Source organism: Rutidosis leptorrhynchoides, chromosome 6 (assembly GCF_046630445.1).
Source record: "Rutidosis leptorrhynchoides isolate AG116_Rl617_1_P2 chromosome 6, CSIRO_AGI_Rlap_v1, whole genome shotgun sequence".
NCBI classification, from domain to species: domain Eukaryota; kingdom Viridiplantae; phylum Streptophyta; class Magnoliopsida; order Asterales; family Asteraceae; genus Rutidosis; species Rutidosis leptorrhynchoides.
The window spans coordinates 367,151,781-367,177,272 of NC_092338.1; the positions used below are offsets into that span (position 1 = coordinate 367,151,781).

General features: G+C 37.4%; 1 protein-coding gene across 2 annotated transcripts; it reads right to left on the minus strand.

The window, feature by feature from the left end:
* Window positions 1-13,966: 13,966 nt before the first annotated feature.
* Window positions 13,967-22,308, minus strand: LOC139853181 (tRNA ligase 1-like). 2 transcript variants are annotated; one of them, XM_071842563.1, is made up of 25 exons: window positions 22,180-22,308; window positions 21,989-22,039; window positions 21,801-21,883; window positions 21,443-21,542; window positions 21,248-21,326; window positions 21,009-21,132; window positions 20,723-20,829; window positions 20,391-20,516; window positions 20,216-20,280; window positions 19,954-20,118; window positions 19,448-19,608; window positions 19,288-19,319; window positions 18,895-19,070; window positions 18,727-18,806; window positions 18,454-18,519; window positions 18,044-18,354; window positions 17,855-17,962; window positions 17,142-17,239; window positions 16,934-16,994; window positions 16,395-16,471; window positions 16,214-16,285; window positions 15,743-15,819; window positions 14,997-15,153; window positions 14,755-14,904; window positions 13,967-14,466 (listed from the first exon to the last, which is right to left on the minus strand). In XM_071842563.1, exons 2-25 carry the CDS (start codon window positions 22,025-22,027, stop codon window positions 14,074-14,076), a joined length of 2,907 nt encoding a protein of 968 aa, XP_071698664.1. In that variant the 5' UTR covers window positions 22,028-22,039; window positions 22,180-22,308; the 3' UTR covers window positions 13,967-14,073. The 2 variants fall into 2 exon arrangements, with proteins under 2 accessions (XP_071698664.1, XP_071698665.1); XM_071842564.1 differs by lacking the exon at window positions 17,855-17,962.
* Window positions 22,309-25,492: the final 3,184 nt, after the last annotated feature.

A 25,492-nucleotide genomic window follows, 5' to 3' on the forward strand; every position in this document is an offset into this window, starting at 1 on the left:
TGGTGGTTAAAAAGCAAAAGATATAACAGCTGTAATCAGTGGTGATTTTGGGGGTTTTGTTTTCAGCCACACACGTGTAAAGACAAGGTAAAAAGGTGAGTACATCAAAAGGTCTTTTTACAGCTAGAGGCGCGTGCGATATAAGCAATCATCATAATGTCAGTAAAATTCGCCTATCATTTAATGCCTGTGATGTGCTTCCCAATGCAAAAAGGAAGCGTGAAGACTTGGTTGGCATGCGTTATTCTAAGTTTAATAACTTAATCAGTTTTCAAATGCTTAAGTCATTAAACTGGGGGGACTTAATGGTGTATCCTATCGTATACACGCATAAAAGGCATAACGGTTGCATAAAAGTAGCATCAGGAAGCTGGAAACAACAGTTTTGTGGAGTTAACCGTCCAGCGTTCTCCGCTGAACAGGCTGCTCCGTCATGCGTAAGCCCTGAAGGCCGCCTAGCGCGTAAGCCCTGGCCGGAGAACGCCACCTTCAGCATAAATTTCGGATCACGAATAACAGAACATATCATCATCTGACACGTGTCCCCAAGTAATCTGGTGGATCTGACACTATAAATAGACCCCTTGGGTCGTCATTTTACACAGTTCAGAGATTCTGACAACTTTGAGAGCTGAGACTTCACTTCTCTTTCTCTCTCTACTTTCTCTCACTAGAAGTCATCCGGCTAGCACTCTTACGCTCTACGGACGACAGATTGATTAAGCCACCCCACAAGTTTCTACACTTGTGAATCGGGTCTGCAGGGATTATTTCCCGAGGGTAAAAATCAATCGGCAACACTCCGCCCTCCTAAAGTTAGATTACTTCTAATATCTTGTTGGCACACTAAGCCTTACCTCATAAGGAAATAGGTGTTAACAAAACACAAACACGTCGAGGTTATAATGACGCATTTGTGCAATTTCTACTATTAACTAGTTTTGTTTGTGTTGTATCTAACATTTTAAGTGTAATACAAACCAAATTGTGACCCATTTGTTTTAACTTTAAATGTTATAATGACCCATTTGTTTAAATTATCCAGTTTTTATGAAGTACTTTAGGTGACCCATTTGCATGTGTATCCAGTTTTTATGAAGTACTTTAGGGGACCCTAGGTATTATGCTGCTGCACAATATTTAGTCCATGTATAATGGGTCATCTTATACTTAGTTTATAAACAAATGGTTGTTAATGATATGGTTTAAACAAATGGTTTGTGAGCTGGACTGTTTAAACAAATGGATACACAAATTGGTTTTTAACTAGATATAAACAAACTAGATAGATACACAATTTGAACAAGTGGGTCATGATATGAAACGCCCTTGACTCGACGATTCAACAACCAACAGAACGTCGCCAAAACAGTTTGCCACTTCTTTAATATTGTCAAAGGAAAAAGAATTTTGCCGGGATACCTCTCATTTAGAGAAAGGTGGAATCAGGGTTGATTTGAGAGTGAGAGGGAAGGTTAAAGGCTAAGGTGGAAGGCCAAGAATTATCTCTATATAATGCACTTTAGCACCTCTTTTATCACACAAGATAGTAAACAAAAGAATAACGAAGAATCTTGATAACAAGTTTGTTGCTTGTACAAATCAACTTTTTTATGTTTATTTAAGATATTGTAACATCATGCTTATAATCAGCCAAGTCGCAAATGATCTAAAAAAAAACCTTACATTAATGACAAAGTACGTGCCAAAAGATAAATAAGAGTAATAACAGTAAGAGTAAGAGTAATAATATTAAACTACAAGCTTTTTTATCTAAACTTAGCCCAACTTTTTGAAGATTTCCAGCCTACAATCTAGAAGCCCACCTTCTAGATATTCAAAGTAGGCAACCTTGACAACTCATATGGAGGTAGCAAAGTTGATGACGATGACGGCCGCCAACCTTCTCCGTTCACACCATTCCACCGCCATAGAATTTTTACTATAAATAGAGGTGCAAACTTCAGTTGTAAATCATCCCAAATCACTCAGAGAAGTGTAATCACAACCTAGAGAGTGTGTGTGAGTTTTGAGAGTTTTTTTTGTAAGAGTTTTGTAATACTCTGTAAATCTATTCTTGTGAGTAATAGAGTTGTTTTTCTCTCAAATTTATATCTCCCAACGTCCAGGCGATCCCCTCTTCCTAACAAGTGGTATCAAGAGCTTGGTTAGAGACGTTGGTTGAGTTTTTGGGTCTTCTGGAGTTTTCTCAAAATTCAATTTTGAGTGTACCATTGGATTCGTCTCGTCGAACCGAGTCCAACGCAAAAAACGGCGACTTAAACGGAGTTGTAACCAGCCCAGAAAACGCGGTCAAAGTTTGGTCAACTCGCCGAAACTCGCCGGAGAAGACGACCGTTGCCGGAATTTTCGCCGGAGAAGACGATCACTGTAGCAATTCACTGTAGCAGCTGGCGGCACTGTAGCAACACACTGTATCGGTACTGTAGCGGTACTGTAGCGATACTGTAGCAATTCTGAAATTTTACAATTTGGTCCCTGAAATTTTCATAATTTCATTTTTTGGTCCCTGAAGTTTATAACAAATTATAATTTTGCCCCGTAAGTGAAATTTAAGTCGCGAAGTGTCTATTCCACCATTTTCAACCGTTCCGGACACAACGGTGATCTCTGTTTTCTACAATTCAACCCCGTTTGTGTTGAAAAATTATTTGTAAGGTGATAATGTCCACAGAAGAGTCAACATCATCTTCCGGAGCTATGATTATGCTCACAGCCACAAACTACACGCTGTGGAAACCTCGGATGGAAGATCTCCTCAGCTGTAAGGATTTGTTCGATCCTATTGAATTGAAGGGTATAAACCCTGATTCTGCCAAAGAGAAAGAGTGGAAGAAATCAAACCGAAAAACTATTGGTCAGATCCGTCAATGGATTGATCATAGTGTCTTCCACCATGTTGCACAAGAGACAGACGCATATGTCCTCTGGAAAAAGTTGGAGGACATGTATCAGGCCAAGACTGCTCGAAATAAAGCCCTGCTGATGAGGCGTTTAATCAACATGAAGCTCAAAAGTGGAACTTCAGTTGCCGAGCATACCAGTGAGTTCCAGAGCTTGGTCAACCAGTTATCTTCTTTAGAGATGCCGCTTGGCGATGAAGTTCAGGCGCTACTGCTACTTAGTTCCCTTCTCGATAGTTGGAAAACGCTGGTAGTAACACTCAGCAACTCAGCCCCGAATGGCAAACTTACCATGTCAATGGTCAAGGATGCCCTATTCAGTGAAGAGGCAAGGAGAAAAGACATGGGCACAGATCAGACCCATGCCTTTGTCACAGAGAATCGGAGGAGACAGCGAATGAGTAGCAAAAATAAATGGAGAGGCAGAAGCAAGAGCAGGGGCAGGTCAGCTGATGGCAGAAAACCAACATATAAATGTCATCACTGTGGATTAGAGGGACATATGAAGAAGAACTGCTATAGATTAAAAGAGGAACAAGGTCAAAGCAGTTCACAGCCGAAGAATAAGGGTGGAGAAACATTAGTGACTATCTCTGGTGATGTAGCTTTTTTTTTTTTTGAAAAGCAAGAAGGACTTATATTAAACAATCACGAATAGTACATGGTTGACTGGGCAACCTTAACAACACAATACATCACGAAAGAAATAGAGAAAACAAATTACACCGCCCTAAGCTAATTGCAAAGATTGCAACTAACAAAAGAGAGAAACTAAGGTTGTGAGAACCATTGAAGCCAATCCATAATATGACCCTTGCAACGTCGTGAAATCCAATCGTATGAAAGAACTTGAACCTCGCTAAATAAAGATGGGACCGTCTCGAGCTTATTCTTGAACACCTTTGCATTTCGATTCTTCCATATAATGTAACAAACCACCCAACAAACCGCTTGCCATTGGTTCCTTTTGTGATCATGTGCTACGTAGCCGAAGGTACCATTAAAAATATCCTCATACCCGAATAAAGCCGAATTATACCCCCACCATTTAAGGACTTTCGCCCATATGTCTTTGGCCATTTGACAAGAAAAAAGTATATGTTCCACCGTCTCAATGTCACCATCACAAATCGGACATCTCACGCTGTTCAAATCGATGCCCCGTTTATCTAACTCGAACCTTACCGGTATACGACCTAATCTCGCCCGCCAAATAAACACCTCTACTTTTTTTGGAACCAAACCATTTCGCAACGACTCAATTGAATTAACCGCACGTGGTAGGATGACTTTGTCCACTAGAACCGAACAGTCCTTGACCATATATGTACCCTTCGAATTGAGATTCCAGCTCCAACAGTCTTTTTTATCTTCGATCAGCTGCAAGTTCCGAACAGTATCTCGCAATTCAGTTAGTTCACTATTCGTTCGTCCCATAGGTGGATAGGCCCAATTGCCGAGCCCATCTCCCTTAAATTCTTCGGTTTTGTTACTGATGTTGATATCTTTGTCAATCTCGAGCCTGTATAATCTTTTGAATTTGTCTTTGAGGCTTGCGTTCCCCACCCAAATGTCATTCCAAAAAGAGGTGCTTTTCCCGTCCCCGAGCAAGCGTATGAAAGACTTAGAGAAAGAAATCCCTAACCCGTCCACATGTTTTCCTGCAACACAAATAGAATTCCAAAGGCTAGCGTTTGGTTTTCGGACAAGCCCGTTTCCAAGCACAAGACCTCCATTAGAACCATAAATGCTACGTATTACGGCGACCCACAAAGTGTTAGTTTCGGTTTTAAACCTCCACCACCACTTACAAAGAAGAGCTAAATTTTTACTTTTTAAGGACATGATATTTAAACCTCCTTCTTCGTGAGGAAGAAGGATTTTTTCCCACTTAACCCATGACATTTTAGAGTTAGAACCCGTCCCGCCCCAAAAAAATTTCCGTCTCACACTCTCGAGAGAATTTAGCACACAAGTAGGGGCACGAAAGAGCGAGAAGTAATAGAGAGGTAGGCTAGAGAGAACCGACTTAACTAAAGTTAACCGTCCACCGAATGAAATCATTTTTGCTCTCCAGTCCGCTAACCTCTTGTTAAATTTCTCGATCACCGGGGACCAATCATTCAATTTCTTCATCTTATTACCCACGGGAATACCCAAATACATGAAAGGCAACCGACCTGCAAGACATGAACACCAAGACGCAAGAGCTTCCACGTTATCATTACTAATGCCTATCCCAAATAATTGACTTTTATTATAATTAACCTTCAACCCCGAAGCCCGTTCAAAACATTCCAACAAGTACATTAAATTTCGCGCATTACGTCTACTCCATTCGCAAAAAAAAATCGTATCGTCCGCATATTGCAAATGAGAAATGACGACTTTATCTTTACCCACCTCCACCCCTTTATACATCCCTCTCTCAACCGCCTTTTTCGTTAGGATATTAAGTCCCTCCGCTGCAATAATAAAAAGGAAAGGTGATAAGGGATCACCTTGGCGAACGCCCCTTTTAAGATTAAACTCACTTGTCGGAGACCCGTTTATGAGAATGGAGATTGTAGCCGATTTAAGACACGAGGAAATCCACTTACACCATTTGGTACCGAACCCCATACATTTCATCACTTCAAGAAGATAATCCCAATTAAGCGAATCAAAGGCTTTCTCGAAGTCTACCTTAAAAATTAGGCCGTGCTTTTTGTTTCGTTTAAGATCTTCGACCACTTCATTTGCAACTAACGCACCGTCTAGAATATATCTACCCCCAAGAAACGCACTCTGTTCCTTCCCTACAAGACTAGGTACCACTTTACAAATTCTCAAAGACAACATCTTCGCGATAATTTTATAATAACTGCAAATAAGACTAATCGGGCGATAATCACTAAAACTCAGCGGGTCCGATTTCTTCGGAATAAGGGAAACAAAAGAGGCATTGCAACCCTTTGAAAACTCGCCAAAAACCCAAAACCAGTTGATAGCACCTACCAAATCATCTTTGATTATGGACCAAAACTTTTTGAAAAAACCAAAGTTGAACCCATCCGGTCCCGGGGCCTTCGAACTACCACAACATTTGACCGATTCCCAAATTTCCCCTTCCGTGAAAGGAGCTTCTAAGAGCTCGTTGTCCGCTGATGTAATCAATTCAGAAAACAGCCCTTCAAGGCTTGGTCCATCCGAATTATGTACCTCGAATATGCTCTTAAAATGGTTGAAAGCAACTTCTTTGATTGTATTAGGATTTTCACACCAAGACCCATTAACATTAATCCCCCGGATGTTGTTTTTATTATATTTCCTCTTTAAGGAATTATGAAAATATTTTGAGTTTTCGTCTCCATCGATCATCCAACGAACACGAGCTTTCTGTTTTAGCATCCCTGTCTTGATTTTTTCCTTTTCCATCCATGTTTTTCTCGAGTTTAGCCATTTAGTCCGCTCTTCATCCTTTAAACTACCTACTTCTGCTTTCATTTCAAGATCCGTTACCACCTTTTTAACCGACTCAATCTCACAATCAAGCTTGCCAAAGTGAACTTTACTCCATTCTTTAAGGTCTCCTTTTAATCTTTTTAACTTGTTACGAAAAACGCAATCCTTCCGGTTACCCCCCATTGAACCAGACCAAGAATCGGCAATAACCTTGTCAATACCCTCAACCACGAACCAATCATCAAAGATTTTAAACGGTTTAGGCCCAAAATCCACTTCACCATCCGACATCATAATAGGACAATGATCCGATACAGTTCTATCTAAAGCCACCACTTTTAGATCGGTCCAAAAGGTAAGAAAGTTGTCCGAAACCAAGAATCTATCTAGTTTACTCATTTTCAACCCATCATCACTAACCCTAGTAAATTTCCTCCCACCCAAAGGAATGTCCACTAAACTATTTCTATCAATAAACTCGTTAAACCTCCTAGCCCGATTATAAAAAAATTCACAATTCAATCTTTCCGACTTTTCTCTAACCTCATTAAAGTCCCCACAAATGACCCACGACACACCATCAATACACAAGATCTTGTCAAGCGAATCCCAAAACTTACATTTATTGGCGTCATCATGCGGACCGTACACATTGACAATAATCGATTCATTTCCCGACTGTTTCCATTTCCCCCGTATAGCAATAAAAAAGTCACCAATTAGCTCACTATAAACCTCGAAGATGTTTTTATCCCAAATTATTAATTGTCCCCCCGACTTACCAATCATTTCTTTTTGAACATACCCACAATCATTAGAACCCTAAAGCCCGAATATCCAATTGTCGACAAGGTTATGACATTTAGTTTCTTGAAATGCTAGAATAGAGGGCCTTTCGACCAAACATAAGCTTTTAACATCACCAAACTTACTTTCTTTCCCGGACCCGAACCCACGAATGTTTAAGGAAATAATCTTCATAAATAAAAAGAAGATACAAACAGAGAAAGAAGACACTTACATATCTTTCTTGGTCCATTTTAGACCAAGATTGGTGCCGAATTCCTCAACTCCAATACTGTTTTCCGATATCAATTGGCTCACCTCCTTCTTCTTGCTATTCCTAGACGACGATGGCTTCTTACTCAGTTTCGATCTTCTACTACCACATGTCACACAATTAATCCCACTTGGATCCTCAACGCCTTTCCCTTTCCTAGTCGATTTTTTCGCATGTAAAATTTTCGATGAAGCTTTCCAGTTGCCGATGGAATTCCAGCAGCAATTGGACGAATCAGAAGCATAAACAACCCCTTTACTTGCTTTTTTAGGCAAATAGTTGTTAGCGGTATCCATAACATTCAACGAGGATGTATCACCGGAAATCTTAGCCTTCTCCACCCCGTCACCACCGTAGTTCTTAACTGGACTTTTACATTCTTCTTCATCCGATGAGCAATCGGTATCACCGAGATCCTCTATCACCACATTATCTCTTGGATCGACCGACCTAATGACATTAAACTTATTTTGATTAATAGGCCCATCAACACTAAGCACCTTTGCTGGATTATCACGAGGTACTGGGCCAGATTTATCAACATGAAAGTTGGGCCCATTTAAGTTGAAGTGAGCTGACCCAACACTAGTACCCGAATAACAGCCCTCAGGATTTACTTTTTTATTCGAGACATCAGACCTCACCTTGGTATCCAGTGTCTTGGACTTGGAGATATTTGCATCTATAGGTGATTCTTGCACATTGGACAAAAAAGCATCATCATTATTATCTTTATCAAAAGGTTGCTTAATTCCCATGCAGGAAGACCCATCATCTTCCACCTGCAATGGTAAGCTGCCATGACCGCCACCATTCACCTGACCTTTTTCCGAACGAATCTCCCCATCTTCAAGTTCATCGGAAGCGTCATCACCGGACAAAGAATCCGGAATTTCTTCCTCATCTTCCGCGCTGTCCCAATCCGACTGTGGAATATTTTCCAAATCAAGTTCTATTTTATCATCACATTCTGAAATACCAACATGTTTGCACCAGATGCCTGCGACCAATTTTACTATTCCATTGATGCGTTCGTCATTCTTAGTATGAATCAAGACTTTACCCGAAATTAGATTTTGATTACCACGAATAATATTGCAATTCTTGAAATCCAGGGCTGGCCCCCACCACTCCGCAATTGATTTAAAGGTACTACAAGACCAATATTTAAACGGAACCCCTATGATCTCGACCCACGTTAATCTACCCGAATTGACTGAACGGCCATCCCACAATTTTAACTCATTAAAGCACTTTTTCACCGGCGAATTAGCATCACATACAATATTTTTGGCCGTAACACTGTTGGCACATATCAATAACACATGTAGGCCACCAATGTACTTAATATGTATACCATCGTATCCGTTAGCCAGCCCTATCGTGGTAATAAGGTTAAGTGCACCAATGTTTTTCAGTTCACCAACAATAATACAATCTTCCATCCCCACCAATGGAGAGTTATCTTCAACCTCCACCGTACGAAACCTTTCAGCTTCTTCCGATTTCCAGGCCTTTCTCGATCTAGATTTGATCAGCAGTGTTCTTAAATCCTCCTGAGGTTTAGGTTCACCGAATAACCTAGATTTAGGTTCACCGAATACCTCATTGAGAGCCGGAAAATCATCTCCACGACTAGTGCCCACCTTTGATGACCCCTTTGGTATCCAGACAGCACCATCAGTATTACCTTTTGGTCCGTTGCCTTGAAAAACAGGCCTGGTATTGAAACGATTTGAGTCAGGGTTTTGCGAACGGTTGACGGCTCTAAAAACCCTAATTGGTCTTGAATCAAACGTTATGCTTTCTAGTCGACGAAGAAACTGTGCTTCATCTCCAACACCATGGAACCTAGCAAAAGCGAACTTGAGTCCATTTCTTAGTCGTTTGCCTGCCAAGTAGATGTCCCTAAGATCGCCAAATTGCTTGAAGACCCGCCAAAGATCAGAAATAGCCCAATGATCACCGAAATTAAAGAACATAAATGATGTCAAACGATGCCCGAAAAACTTTGTTGTCGTCGGAACCCTAGGCTTTCCCTCTCCGCGATCTCTCTGCCCCGTCGTACTAAACCTGTGTGCATGACTCTCTCTCCTCTCACTCTCTCCCCTCTCACTCTCTCTCACACACTCCATTTTTACACTTTGGTGGTGGATGTTGGGTGGATTAGGGTGGTTTTACGGTGGTGGTAATTTGGTGAGAAGAAAATGGAAATGGGGATGAAAGTTAGAAGAAGATGAAATGGAAATTGTGCGAACTTAATTTCATTTGTATTTTAATAATACGAATTTTACAGGAATTGAAATGAACTAATCAGAGAAAAAGGAATCAGATCTGGATGGATCTTGAAGCCGGGAATTAAGGGGATCGTGATGATGTTCTGTTTTTTGAATCAGAAGATACTGAATCAAGTAAAATGAGTTAATTTATAAATATACATGACGATCAAATTGAGGAATATGGATCTTGAAATTGGGGATATGATGAAGCTGCTAGAGGAATGTGACCCCTTTATCAGCTAGAAAATGTTCCGGTTAACCAGATACGACTCCGGCAGTAAATTTGAAGAAAAAGGACGTCGTCGCCGGCAGGCGAATATGAATTGAAGAAAACCTAATCAACGAAGGATTGGGGAAAACAGCGAGCGATAATAATTGATTGTTTTACCTGAAGCAAGAAGCAGTAAGCAGTAATGGAAGTTCCTTCAACTAAGATAATTGATCCTAACCCTAACCACATAAGAAGAAAACGCACGCTAAATGCTCCTTGGTTGCTCCTTCGGTTGTTTTTGCAAAACAAATCTTGATGTTTCGATCGAATCTCGACGGATAATTCTAAAATTGACGAAGAACTGTAATCAACACCTGTTAGGGACGATCCAATCTTATGAAGTGGAGGTTAATTGGAGGTATCAAGTGGATTTGAAATCAAAGATGAAACTGATTTAGGGTGGATTGGGGATTTGGGTCTGGTGATGTAGCTTATTGTTCAACCCATGATGAGACATGCCTTCACGTCTCACGAGAAGAAACAGAATGGGTGGTAGATACTGCAGCTTCCTACCACGTGACTCCATACAAGGAATACTTCACAACATACAAAGCTGGTGACTTTGGAGTTGTGAAGATGGGAAATTCCAGTTCCGCTGAGATTGTCGGAATTGGAGATGTCAGGAGAAAGACAAGTTCTGGGAGCACAATCACTCTGAAGGATGTCCGCCATGTGCCAGATCTTCGGCTGAATTTACTTTCCGGAGTAGCTCTCGATAAACAGGGCTATGATAGTCATTTCAGTAGAGGCACATGGAAATTGTCAAGAGGCGCTATGATATTCGCTCGGGGACACATTTGTGGCACACTTTACAAGACTCATGTGAAGATCTGCACAGACAGTATTAATGTTGCAGAAAAGGAGGCTTCACAAAATTTATGGCACCAGAGACTCGGTCACATGAGTGAGAAAGGGTTGTCTACCCTAATAAAGAAGGAGCTTATCAATGTAGACAAGGACGTTGCACTAGATCCTTGCAATCATTGTCTGTTTGGTAAGCAACATAGAGTCTCGTTTAATTCCTCTTCAACGAGAAGATCAGAGTTACTCAGTCTGGTACACTTTGATGTTTGCGGTCCCTTAGAGGTTGAATCAATTGGCGGCAACCGATACTTTCTAACGTTTATCGATGATGCTTCTCGAAAGGTGTGGGTATATTTCTTGCGGACGAAGGACCAGGTGTTCGATTACTTCAAACAGTTCCATGTCATGGTAGAACGTGAGACAGGAAAGAAGTTAAAGTGTCTTCGATCCGACAATGGAGGTGAATACTCTTCCAGGCAGTTCGATGCGTATTGCAGATCATATGGCATCCGACATGAGAAGACGGTCCCACGTACCCCTCAACATAATGGTATAGCAGAAAGAATGAACCGAACAATCATGGAACGTGTTCGGAGCATGCTCAGTATGGCTAATCTGCCAAAGCCATTCTGGGGAGAAGCAGTCAGAGCCGCTTGTTATTTGATCAACCGATCTCCATCAGTACCACTGAATTTTGAAGTTCCAAAGAAACTTTGGTCTGAAAAGGATCCATCATACTCTCACTTAAGAGTATTTGGATGTTTGGCGTACGCACATGTATCCAAGGAGCTCAGGCAGAAGCTGGATGCAAGGACCACTCCATGCATATTCATAGGCTATGGAGATGAAGAATTTAGATACAGATTATGGGATCCAAAGGAGAAAAAGGTGATCAGAAGTAGGGACGTGGTGTTCCATGAAAGCCAGACAATAGAAGATATTGAAAAGCCCACAATATCTCAGAAGTCAAATGTTGCTGCTCAGGTGCCAGAGGCAACAACGGAATCATTCATGAGAAATGAATTTTCAGTGCAAGAAGAAATGCCAGAAGTAGAAGATAATGAGGAAAATGACGGTGCTGAGCAGGGGGAGCCACAACCCCATCTGCCAGACGTTCCAGCACCATCACAATGTCAAGATGATGGTGGATCTCCTCAGAATGTCCCAGAAGTTCGTAGATCTGAACGAGGTCGGATTCCATCGAGTAGATATCCAGAATCCGAGTACCTTCTACTTACTGAAGATGGAGAACCGGAGAGTTTTCATGAAGCAGTAACTCATAAGGATAAAGAAAAATGGTTGCTCGCAATGCAGGATGAGATGGATTCTCTGCAGAAAAATCAAACTTATAAGATTGTAGAACTTCCACGCGGGAAGAAGGCACTGAAAAATAAATGGGTGTTCAAGCTGAAAAAGGATGGTAATGGAAAAGTCGTGAAATACAAAGCACGACTTGTAGTCAAAGGATTCCAACAGAAGAAAGGGATTGATTTTGACGAGATATTTTCACCAGTAGTCAAGATGACTTCAATTAGAGTCATACTTGGATTGGTCGCAAGTATGAACTTGGAGCTTGAACAGATGGATGTAAAGACAGCTTTTCTTCATGGAGATTTACATGAAGAAATTTACATGGAGCAGCCAGAAGGTTTTGAGGTTTCAGGAGATAACCTCGTATGCAAGCTGAAGAAAAGTTTATACGGTTTGAAGCAGGCACCTAGGCAGTGGTACAAGAAGTTTGACTCGTGCATGGTGAGTCACGAGTACAAGAAAACTGCAGCAGATGAGTGTGTCTACATTCAGAAGTTTTCTGAAGGAGATTTCGTTGCTCTTCTACTATATGTAGACGATATTTTGATCGTAGGGAAAGACGCAACGAAGATCAACCAGCTGAAGAAGGAACTCTCTAAGTCTTTTGACATGAAAGACTTAGGACAGGCTCAACAGATTTTGGGAATGCAGATAACCCGAGACAGGAAAAATAAAAGGTTATGGCTATCTCAAGAGAAGTATATTGAACGAGTGCTTTCACGTTTCAATATGAACAATGCCATACCTGTTAGCATTCCATTAGCTAACCATTTCAAGTTAAGCAAGAGTTCTTGTCCCTCATCCAAGGAAGAGATCGGGGAGATGTCTTCAGTACCATATTCTTCAGCAGTTGGAAGTTTGATGTATGCGATGGTGTGTACAAGGCCCGATATTGCTCATGCAGTGGGAACGGTGAGTCGTTTTCTCTCGAACCCCGGGAAAGAGCATTGGGAGGCAGTAAAATGGATTCTCAGATATCTTAAAGGTACAAAGAATCTATGTCTTTGTTACGGGGGAGCTGATCCAATCTTGGAAGGCTATACAGATGCGGATATGGCTGGAGATCCTGATAGTAGGAAATCTACTTCAGGATTCATTTACACTTTTGCAGGGGGAGCTGTTTCATGGCAGTCAAGACTACAGAGGTGTGTTGCATTATCCACAACTGAAGCAGAGTATATTGCTGTCGCAGAAGCTGGAAAAGAAATGTTGTGGTTAAAGCGTTATCTTCAAGAATTTGGAATCAAGCAAAAGGAGTACAAGGTATATTGTGACAGTCAAAGTGCTATAGATTTGAGCAAGAACTCCATGTACCATTCTCGTACATAACATATTGATATTCGCTATCATTGGATACGCGAGGTAATTAATCGACAACTGTTGAGACTAGTGAAGATCCATACAAAGGAGAATCCTGCGGATATGTTAACAAAGGTGGTGACTCGAGAGAAGTTGGAGTTATGCAGAGACATAACTGGAATGTTTGTGGATTCGGCTGGAGGGGGAGAATTGAAGATTTCCAGCCTACAATCTAGAAGCCCACCTTCTAGATATTCAAAGTAGGCAACCTTGACAACTCATATGGAGGTAGCAAAGTTGATGACGATGACAGCCGCCAACCTTCTCCGTTCACACCATTCCACCGCCATAGAATTTTTACTATAAATAGAGGTGCAAACCTCAGTTGTAAATCATCCCAAATCACTCAGAGAAGTGTAATCACAACCTAGAGAGTGTGTGTGAGTTTTGAGAGTGTTTTTTGTAAGAGTTTTGTAATACTCTGTAAATCTATTCTTGTGAGTAATAGAGTTGTTTTTCTCTCAAATTTATATCTCCCAACGTTCAGGCGATCCCCTCTTCCTAACACTTTTAATAATCTCAGAACTCATAAATTATTATGTATTATCATGTTTTCTCGTGGTACTCATTGATCCTACAAACCTGATACTGTACGCTATATATGTTTCTTGTCTACCCTCCTCAATGGAGCTGCAGAACACCATTAATCCGGAAAGGCGGGTCAATCTCAATACAAGTAGCCTTCCCTTGCAAAACCAATTGGGGTAGTGTATTAGCTTCTTCAGGTAGTATGCCTTCAGCAGTCCATAATGTTAGATGCGGCCACTCGTTTTTAAAGTTTATTTTCTCGTCATCAATGGAACCCAAATGGGTTTCAAAAGCAGCTAGTTGATCTGAGAAGAATAAAGCGGTTACATCCACAAGGACCTCTTGGTTCTCGAATCGACCATAATTGGCCACAGCGGTTACACCATGACTTTGCTTGTGAGCCAGAGTTATGTGGGCCATCTTAAGGTTGTTCTCGATGTTTTTATTTTCCAAGAATGTTTTCACCTTTGGGCTGTTCTTAGATACCTGTGCAGGGAAAAAAAAGAATTTCAACTCAACTTGGGTCGACCCTGTTTTGATCCGTTATCCAACCTACCAGACCCACCCGTTATCTCAAACTTTAAGGCCCCGTGTGGCTCACGGAATCCAATGGGATTCCGGCGGAATTGGAATGGAATCTAGACACTCGTCGTGTCTAAATTCAATTCCAATTCCGCCAGAATCTCATTGGATTCTGTGAGCCAAACGGGGCCTAAGAGTTGATGGCCAGGCGGATCTTGCATGTTTAGCAAATAAAGTAGACATAGTACTCACATTCGAAAGGAGATTATGAACGTCAGCAGCATTAACGTCAATAGCAGCAAAAACAAACTTCCTCTTATCGCTTGTGGGTGTAACATATTCACGCTTTATAATTCGTTTTAGTTGTTCCAACACTTGCTTAACAGCGGATTCAAAAGGAACCTAGAAACGTAACAACCTCAATAACATTACACAACATTGAATTGCTTTAAAAGGTACTCGCTGGTTATAACAATAAACGTGACAATTGTTACCTGAATAGATATTACATACTCGGCATTTTTGGATAGAACTTCACGCAATTGCTTCTCCCATTCGACCCAATCTTTTAAGTATTTACCTTTATTTTGAAGCCTGTATAGATCTATCCCCTTTTCCAATACCATCTTCACTGAATCAGGTAACGGACTCCTTAAATTCCAAAACAAATAAAAATAAATAAAGTCAATGTTAGTGCAAGAGCAATAGTTATGGTTTTTCATCATAATATATAGTAATATTAAAATGCAGTTAATATTAAAATGTTATAATGATGATGTCATTATTATTAGGCTAATTCCTTTGTTAAGAAAAAATCAAAAAGAAAAAGAAAAAAATCTAAGCATGGTGGGTGATGTCATTAATCTAAATAATTTTGAATTAAAATTAAATCTTATTAATTAATTATTATTATTAAATCTTATTAATAATTATTTTAATTATTAAAATTAAATAATTTACAGTTTTAAAATAAAATGACAACCAATATTATCTCTTATTATTGGATGTGAATTGTTTAATATGCATTTTAGGTGTTTGATGAAATGTTCAGCTGACGAGTTTCTTAGTCGAACTTTGTGGTTCCACGGATCATTAAACTAAATAACTTTAGCATTTACGTTCACTTAATACCTAAAACATATCATTAAACTGTTTCGTTTAAACAAATCCGTGGTTCCACGGGTCATTTCACTAGTATATATAATAAAATACTAAAGTTTTAAAATCTTAATGTCATTACCTTTCAGATTTCAGGAGAGGCATCTTCACAAGTGAGCCAAAACGCTCTTTAAGTTCACTCTCAAACTTCGTGCGGTTCTGAAATGAGAAAAAGGAACACACTTAAAACAACGATTTTCCAAGAATATAAAGTAGTTGAATATATTTCAACCCCCTTGTCAAAGGCGGGTTGATTCGCGTCAGGTTCTAAATCTAGCAGGTCAAATGCGTAAAATGATGATAAAAAATTCCTTATATGGAAAAGGTTGAAGCATCGCCAAAAATGTATTTCTAATGTTAAAGGTTTGAAGACCTCCTAATCGTTTAATTAAAAAAAAAAAAAAAAAAAAAAAAAAAAAAAAAAAAAAAAAAAAAAAAACTCAAATGGTTATTAAATTAATTAAAAACTTGTACGATGTGTGCCTAAGAAATACCTGAACTTGCCTAATTTGTAACTTAAAAAAATAAAACATACTGCTCAAAACTGTCATACCTTTCCATTGTACAAATGATAGAACCTTAGCAACACATATCCCACATTCTTGGAAGAATTATCAAGCTTTCCCTTCAAATTAAACACAAAATGGTAATAAAAAAAAGTACTAGTTCAATACCAATAAGTGGATGAGAACAAAAATGGCGTAAATGGGAAACAAAGAAGTAAAGATACATACAGGATGATTAACTCTGTTAAGTACACGATGCATGAAAACTGCTAACGCATCAAGTGAGAACGGATTTGATTCGGTTCCTGCATGTTTGATCATACAAAGTACTACGTAACATGTTAAAGCAAACATACAACAGCCGTCCTACACAAATTCAGAAAATTAATTTGCAACATTATGTATTTACTTTTTAAAAAATCATGATCTTACGTTTGGCCACGAGCAAACTTTTCTTATTAAGGGGCCTTTTGGGCAATAACTAGTAAAAGACTCTCATCAGCATAGAATTTAAGTAATGCATTCCATTCCTTTTAGAAATAGAATAATAGTAAAAGAATACAAAAGTAGAAAATCATTCTTAACAGACAAAACCTTTTGGACTTGAATTTGCTATACTAATTTAAAAACTGTGAAATATGTCAAGAAATGAATATAAGGAATATGGATATGTTACTGCTTTAGGTGATAGAAAAGAAACAAATTCCAAGTGTTCTCTTAAAATTAAAAATCAGTAGATGTGTAGAAGATAGAAATAAAATAGAAACCTTCCGATTCAGGCACAATCAGCACTGCAGATGCGTTAGTTTTACGGGACACGTTCTCAATCTACAAAAGCGGAAATAAATCACCACATACTTCATTCTTAAGGCTTTTTTATAAAAATTAGAAGTAGGTCATAATGCTCCATATTATTTCTGATAAAATGTTTAATGTGTAGTTTATGAATGATGAATAATCTTCCAAAAAACTTACCCGCCTCCAAGCGTATTCATCGGGTGCGTTTTTGTCAGCAAGCATGATCGAATAAGGTCTCCTCTGCAGTTCATCAGCAACTTTATCCCAATACTTTTCTGTTGAAAATCCAATGAGAAAGTGATCAATAAAACGGCTATCTCACATGCATACCATAGGTCTAACCCTATACGACCATATAAACACTTGCTAATTATAGTTCGTGCCCACTTAATGTAACACCCCCTTATATAAAGATGCAGAAAACATATAATATATTGTCTCCAAGTTAACAATAAATGTGGTGGTCAAACTATGGTAGTAAAGAGAGTAAGATACTAAAGGAGTTGTTTACTTTTATTTTGTATCAAGTATTGTTTCCATATGCCTCTGATTGGGAAGGGGTCTCAGTTTCTATGTCTCCTACAAACATACCATTTATTTTTCAGATTAAGTGACAGATTAAGTGATAAAGAAACAACAATTTTACTTATTGATACGGAAATAGATCATTAAGTGAAAAGTAAATAGGCCCTAAGACAACCACCGAAGGGCCTTTGGCCTAGGAGTATTTGCCGATCCATCAACCAAAAGGGTGTGGATTCAGGACTCATTTGAAACAAAAAAGGGGGCAAACAATAGGCGGTTAGGAGTGTAAATCTTTGATTTTCAATAAAATAAAAAACTAAAAAAAACCACATATATATAAAATATCAGCTAGAAGTGTCAGATACCCTCTATAAGGTCACCCTCTAGACTAAGAATCGGACGGTCATCCTCAAGTCCACCCGAAGGGCCTAGTATTTCCTTACATAAGGTGGACTTAGCACAACCAGGTATTCCTGAAACAAATTATAGCTTAAATTAGTGATAAAACACGCACATACACATACTATGGATTTGAGATCGAAAAAACCCAATACCTGGAAAGAATACTAGGAGCCCTTTCTTCTTCTGAACGGCATCTGAACATGGGCTAGAAGGTTCTAGAACATTTTCAGTCTCAACAAAGTCATCATGTCTTTTAATGACCAAGAAATCTTTATTTCTCACCACATCATCTCTAACAATGACCAAGAAATCTTCATTTCTCACCAAGTCCCCAGTACATCCTATCAAAGCTTGATTTTCTGGACTGCGTTTCGCGTATTGTTCAAGAAAAGGCTCGGCTTCACTCAAGTTTGTTTCTGATAACAGTTTTGTGTATGGACATTTCTTTGTTATGTACTCTGCCCTGAATTTTGTGTGTGTTTATCTTGTATTTAGTGAAAACTACATTAATAATAATGATAACAAAAAAAGTTGCAAACAAAACGACTGAATCATTCATTACCATTCATCCAACATCTTGGAGAGCTGCTTTTGCTTTTCTGATGATATTTTCCATCTTTGCATTTCCCTACAACATGCAATTATGAAACCCTAAATATCACCCAAATAAATGAGAGATACAAACATCCCTAACATAAACGATAACATAAAACCGTATAAATAAGAATTACCGAGATGATAGTTTATACAACTCAAATATGATCCTAGAACAAGATGATATCAACATAAACACACATGTACCCACACATTTATTATATAAAGTGTCATATGTTACCTGAGGTAGTAGGTCTTGTAGGCAGCTTGACCATCTTTGACAAGAGTTGATAACCCATTACGAATTAAAAACGTTCTTATCTGTGCAATAAAAATATCAGGTCAGAATAATGTAAAGAAACTACATCACGAAAACAAACAGGTGAAATTTGGATTATGATTAACAAACCTTATATGGGAGAAATTTCAGCTTGATCATTATATTTGCATCTTCATCTGCTGACCCATTTTTAAAGAATGTATCATCACCATCTTCATGATTATTTCCAACATTGGAGCTAGTTTTATTTATCTCTGCAGGTTTCTCTTTACTTGCCTTGAACAAGTTAGCATCAACAAAGAAACCTGAAAAACAGAAGGTGATATGAGCATGTCTGACAACCATTATATCATGCATCTGCAAGCTTCAAAACTGTACACAAAAATGAAATTATCTGTGCACAAATTTCAGACATCCATATACAATCATAGGATTTATTGATTATTATTAACATAACAAATGAAGGTACAGGTTATTAAGTTACATCTCAGGTGTAATAACTTAGTGTCATGACGCATTTACCTCGATATAGAGGCCAAAGGTCTGGTTTGTTCCTGAAAAACACCAAATAGAAGTCAATAATGCATCTATTATATGCACAAAATATGAAAGGTAGTCAATCAAAACCAATTTTTTTGTGTAACAAGAGATCTATAACATATAAAAAAAAAAGATTTATGACCTCATCTCTTTCTGATAATCCAGGAAGGCTGAATCACGGCGTACGTGGATTACCATCTTAAAGTGAATATTCTCACGAGATATTGAATTGATTTTGTGATAGTTATTGTAGCACTTGAAATCAGCAGGAACACACTTTTCTTTCATCAAACTAACTATTTCCTGAATGAAGTACATGTATATATAATTATAAATAAAACTACACATCTTAGTAAAAGGATAATGTGAATTAATTATTAATTATATAAAACAAAATAAAAGAAACGACACAAGATGTAACATATAAAGTAACTATGGTATGTAACCTCAAATAACCATTTACAACCTCATATAAGTCGGTGAAAAGGTAACCAGATTTGATTAGCCAAAATACAAAATAACAAGACAAAAATGAAAACACAAACTTATATTGTCATGTGTTATGTTACTTATGCAGACATTTATATAACCTTTTGTCTACTACCTGTCCAAAAGTTCTACTCTTTATGAAAAAGAGCAAAATTTTACCTTCAACTTTGTGGTAGAATAATCAGACGAATTTGCTTTAAGAATTTTGTCAACTACGGGCTGATCAACTTTTTTTAATGGTACATCGTCAGCTTCAATTCCAAACCAATCCACATAATCAGGACAAAAAGAGTTATCGGTGTGTTTAAGAAGTGCCTTTATTCGCTGCATTTGTTACATCAAGATTATAATAAAAGTCTCTAATAATGTATTGTTTAATTTGATATTTAATATTTAATATTAAAAGGGGATAGAGCATTACTTGTTTCTCATCAGATGTATTTGCTGCACATATATCCCGGAGGCTTGGTCCCAAATCTTGATGAACTACAATGTCAATATAAATAAAACAATTATTATAAAAAGTTAACTAAATAACATGAATAGAAAGAGTACTGAACACAATATATTTGAAATAAAATTTATGGCAAGCAAACCTTGTATAACAGGTGAAGGATAATCTTTTAAAACAAGTTCCATCTCTTTAGCACTCTCGTGGCTTACAAGACGTGCAACAAGGCCTTCCAATATCTCCCCCTGCATCTTTATATGATCTATCGATCCTGTAATCATTCATTTACGTTTTAGATAATATAATTTTAGTATTTTACATTGCTGCACCTACTTTATTAACACAGGGCCCAACATACAAACACAAACACAAAGCATACAGCATAGCATATTAGACAAAATGTCATATTGCAAAATAAAACTTGGAAATTCAATAGTTGAATTCCAAAACTAAGTTTAGTGGAGAAAATAGTTGTACCTGGCACCGAGATATCTGCCACCTCATCAAGAGCTTTACATACAGATGTGGTTGTGCCTTCCTCACATAGTGCATCAAAAGCAGAAAAAAATGATGTCACCGAGTTCCTACAGGAAATAAACACTCACTTTCTTGGTTTAATGTAATGATTATGTAAAAATATCCATACTGTATAATATTTTATTAATACAAAAATACGTCACTTTAACAAGTAAAACATTAACTTTTTGAAATGGTTTGAGAATAAACGTTAGCAGTTCATATATGTAACATTCTAGATGATCACCTTGTTGAGAACAGCCAGACGTGATTTGTGGGCAATCGCCATTTTCTGCAAAACGCAATAATTTCTGGAGTAGAGTAGAACTTAGGCTTCCCATTGCCCAATTCAGTGACAGCAGTCACAACAACTGTTCAAAGTAAGAAACACACATTGTAACAGAAAATCAAATTTGAATCATCATTTCAAAAATTGAAAACAACTGAAAATTACTAAACAATAATATATTTGGCTTTTACGCTTACCATAATCTTCACGAGGTCTCTGCCCATGGTCACCTAGAACAGCAGTCACCAATTCCATTGATATGTTCATGTGCTCTTGCTAAACATATGTCACGTTCATTAAAATTGTTACCACTAGAAGAAAAACTGTCTACAACATAATATGAATAGATTATTCATTTAAATAAAGGTCACGATGTTTAAAATGACAATTACCTCAAGAAATTCATTAAACTCTGTTTGCTTTTGGCCTGCTTCAGTACCCCATGCCTCACGAAATACTCTTCCAAGAACAAATACACCAACCGCAGTAAAACTGCAAGCATTAAGAAAAATGGCTAAGTATAATGCGCACACATGCCTTAACCAATCTTGTTACTATAAGTAACTTCAGCTTTTACAAACATATTCATATTATTATAGTTTCAACTTTCGTGCACATAACTAGTAACTAATAGTTTTATAAACTAATATGTTGGTGCATAGCTTGATGATGAAATCATTATCTAAATGATAAATGAATGACTATGCGGATTCTACAAATCCAAAAAGAAAGAAAAAGGTGTTAACATACATATTCCCAAAGCTGTTCTTTGAATATGCTCCACCCTTGTGACCAGCATACATGAAAAGTGATCCAGAGTGTTTGAGTGAGACCTGAAATATTTTAATAAAAAAAAAAAAAAAAAAAAAAAAAAACATTACCAGCCATATACGTATACCAAAGAAATATCACCATAACAAATTACAGGGATACAGTACCTCCAATGTGCCAATACCCTCTGATATCTTTTCTATCATCTTTATCCTAACCTAGAATCCAACATATATAAATTTCAGTAACTCCAAAAAATAGTAATTAGCTAAACAAATGAAAGAATCGACACGCAAACACCAGATTTTTGAATATTTATCAACATTATAACTGCAACAAAGAGAATAATGATAGTAACCTCTTGATCAGACTTCTCATTTTCAAATTTGGGATAAAACGTGGCTCTTATTTTTGCAGTGGCGTAAGTAGAGTTATCCACTTTGAATTTCTTCAACAACTTTTTCAAATCGGCAGCTTTTTTTGATGTTGCAGCCGGCCTTGTCCCATAAGACTTAGGTTGAACGGCCGACTTTTTACCATGTGAAAGGTTTCCATTTATTACTAGAGAACAAGCATTTTCAACAATGGCAAGTTTACTAAGTTCATTAGTGGTAGCTTCAACACTTCCATCTTGATACCGATTGGCTTCTGAATTTACTTTTGATCTTGGTGATCACCTCCTTTCTATCAAATTATCAAGTTAAGCCAATTAAATGATCGATTTTTTAAAAAGCAAATCACTAAATCAAACAAATTTCTCTTTCAACATTATATTTACTGCAGTTGGCAGTTAAGCATTTTAGATATAAACTAAACGATAATCTTTATCTATATCTATAACTACATATAAAGCATCAGGAAACTTATCTTAAACACTTATATTTTAATACATCAAAATTACTTTTACGGTCAATTGGTAGTCAAAATGAAGTAGTATGACGTATTGACCTGATTTGTTATATCACTTTCACTTGATATTGCACAATCATGCTTCTGGTAGACTGGTATACAATATTGTTCAATAACTTAAAAAAACATAAAAGCATTCAATTCAATCTCTCTACAATTAGAAATTGTTAAACATTAAAGAGTAACTGCGTGTTACATTATCTAACTATAAGGTCAAATCTACGACTTCCTAATTAACAAAAGGTTAGAGCAAACAGAATAACTACAGCAGCATTACTAATTTCTTTAGAAATAGAATCGATAAACACTAAACCTAATTGCGCGTTTCAAAGCTAACAATAGATAAAATGCATTGCCTGAGTAACAAAGAAAAAATCAAACCGCAGCAAAAGAACTTTCATCTGTACAGAAATAGATTCAATAAGAGCTGCTTAATAATCAGAGTCGATCGTAAGCGAATAATACCTGCTTACGTGGCAGAATTGAGTGTGAAACGGCAATGGTGGAAGTGATGATGAAGCGAGCGTGATAAATGGATCGAGGAAAAATACAGCGAGTGAAGACTGTGAAGGCGAAGGAAGGTTCTAGAAGAAGGAGAAGAATATAAGAGTTTTTGAGAAGACTAAACCACTGGGAATAAATAAATAAATAAATAAATAAATAAATAAATAAATAAATAAATAAATAAAGCAACAAAACCTGCAAGCCAAGATACTAATTTTTAGCCGTCTCCTATTCTAAGTGTCAGCCCACTCCGATCGTTTTGATCACTCCCGAAGTTGCTGAATGAAATCGTTTTGACAATCATTTTGTAGGAAAATTGTATAAGAAACTTAAACGAGTAATTAAAACTCTAACAAATTATTCAAACAAAATAATTAGATTATAAACATGTATAATACATAACTAAAAATAAAAACGAAAAATTAGAGTGATCTAACCGAATAACCGAAGAAAGGAAGAACCGGGCTTGTGTTTGACACAATTTCCTTAAACAGATTCGACGTGGTAACCGGAACGGAGAGACCTTGCTGCGGCTGAGAGGAAAACTCATATTGTACAAGAATGCTTATACAATTATTGGTGTCCCTTTCTACAAAACCTAAGGTCTTTATTTATAATGAAGACTATAACCTTAAGTTTGCTCCCACAACCGATGTGAGACAAATAACACATAACTTATTTGCCAAGTTATTTTTGCACCAAACTAGCAACTTTGAGATTCGATATCTCATTCACATTTAATCCGTTTTGGACACTCCTTACCTCGTTTTAAAGCCCTTGTCAAGGACTACAAAAACACACTAAATAATTACTATTATATGTCACTCGATCATATAATTATTTGTGTCCAAAGTTTGGTGAAAACACGCATTTTTCATCAAGTTTTTCCAACACATTTTTGCTACGTTTAGGGTGTGTTTGGCCGACGAGTGTCATACCCCGTCCTAATCCATCTGGACGAATACATTACATTTGGTTACATCGCGAGGTACTTGACATCTATATGATATTTTTTACAAACATTGCATTCGTTTTTAAAAGACAAACTTTCATTACGTCGAAAGTTGACGGCATGCATACCATTTCATAATAATCCAACTATAATTGACTTTATAATAATCTTGATGAACTCAACGACTCGAATGCAACGTCTTTTTAAATATGTCATGAATGACTCCAAGTAATATTTCTAAAATGAGCAAATGCACAGCGGAAGATTTCTTTCGTACCTGAGAATAAACATGCTTTCAAGTGTCAACCAAAAGGTTGGTGAATTCATAGGTTTAACATAAGTAATAAAATTCATCATTTTAATAGACCACAAGATTTAAATACAGCACACCTATCTCGTGTACAAAATCATTTTTCATAATACTTAGCAGAGTAGGTTCGTATCCTTTTCTTCCCCGTAGGTTGCCTCGCGATTTTTAAAAAACCGTACACATATCTCGTGCACAAAAAATATCATACACATAACCTGTGTATAAAATCATTCTCTCGATACATAACATTCACTTTACTTTCATTGCTAAGCTTGGTAACCGACCTTAACATATAATGCGCATCAATAATATCCCCAAAGCAGAACATCTCGTCTGTATAATATATAAACTTCGAAGTACTAAACACCACGCCCACTAGCTCTTCCGTCTAGTGAACATTCTGTTGGGGGTGTTAAACCCGGCAGCTACCTTTAGGATTTGCGTGAATTAGGGCCATACCCTATTCTAATTCTTAGGTTACCAAGCAATAATAATCAGGAAAAAATTCAGTGGTGGCAATTATCATGTCCACATAATTCAATGGTGGCAATTATCATGTCCACATAATTCAATAATAATCCGCAGAACTTCTGTCTGCATAATAATTCATTCGAGGAATGTTTTGCTTGTGTCTATCTCGTCAAACATTTATAAAAACATTTCATGCATTCGCAGTTCAAAATATATTTCAAAAGCATTTAATAAAGCAGTTGTAAAAGCAGCGCATGTATTCTTAGTCCCAAAAATGTAAAGAGTAAAAAGGAATCAAATGAACTCACAATACTGTATTTTGTAGTAAAAATACATATGATGATATTGAACAACTGAACAATGCAGGGTTGGCCTCGGATTCAAGAACCTATATCATTTATATATATATATATATATATATATATATATATATATATATATATATATATATATATATATATATATATATATATATATATATATTAATACATATAATCGTAATCGAACACACACACACACACACAC

Coding starts and splice junctions, on each gene's coding strand:
- LOC139853181 (XM_071842563.1), bottom strand. CDS start 22,027: ATGATAGAAAAGATATCAGAGGGTATTGGCACATTGGAG. Junction 20,119..20,215: donor ATACATCTGATGAGAAACAA/GTAATGCTCTAT, acceptor TAACAAATGCAG/CGAATAAAGGCACTTCTTAA. Junction 16,286..16,394: donor TTAACAGAGTTAATCATCCT/GTATGTATCTTT, acceptor TTTAATTTGAAG/GGAAAGCTTGATAATTCTTC.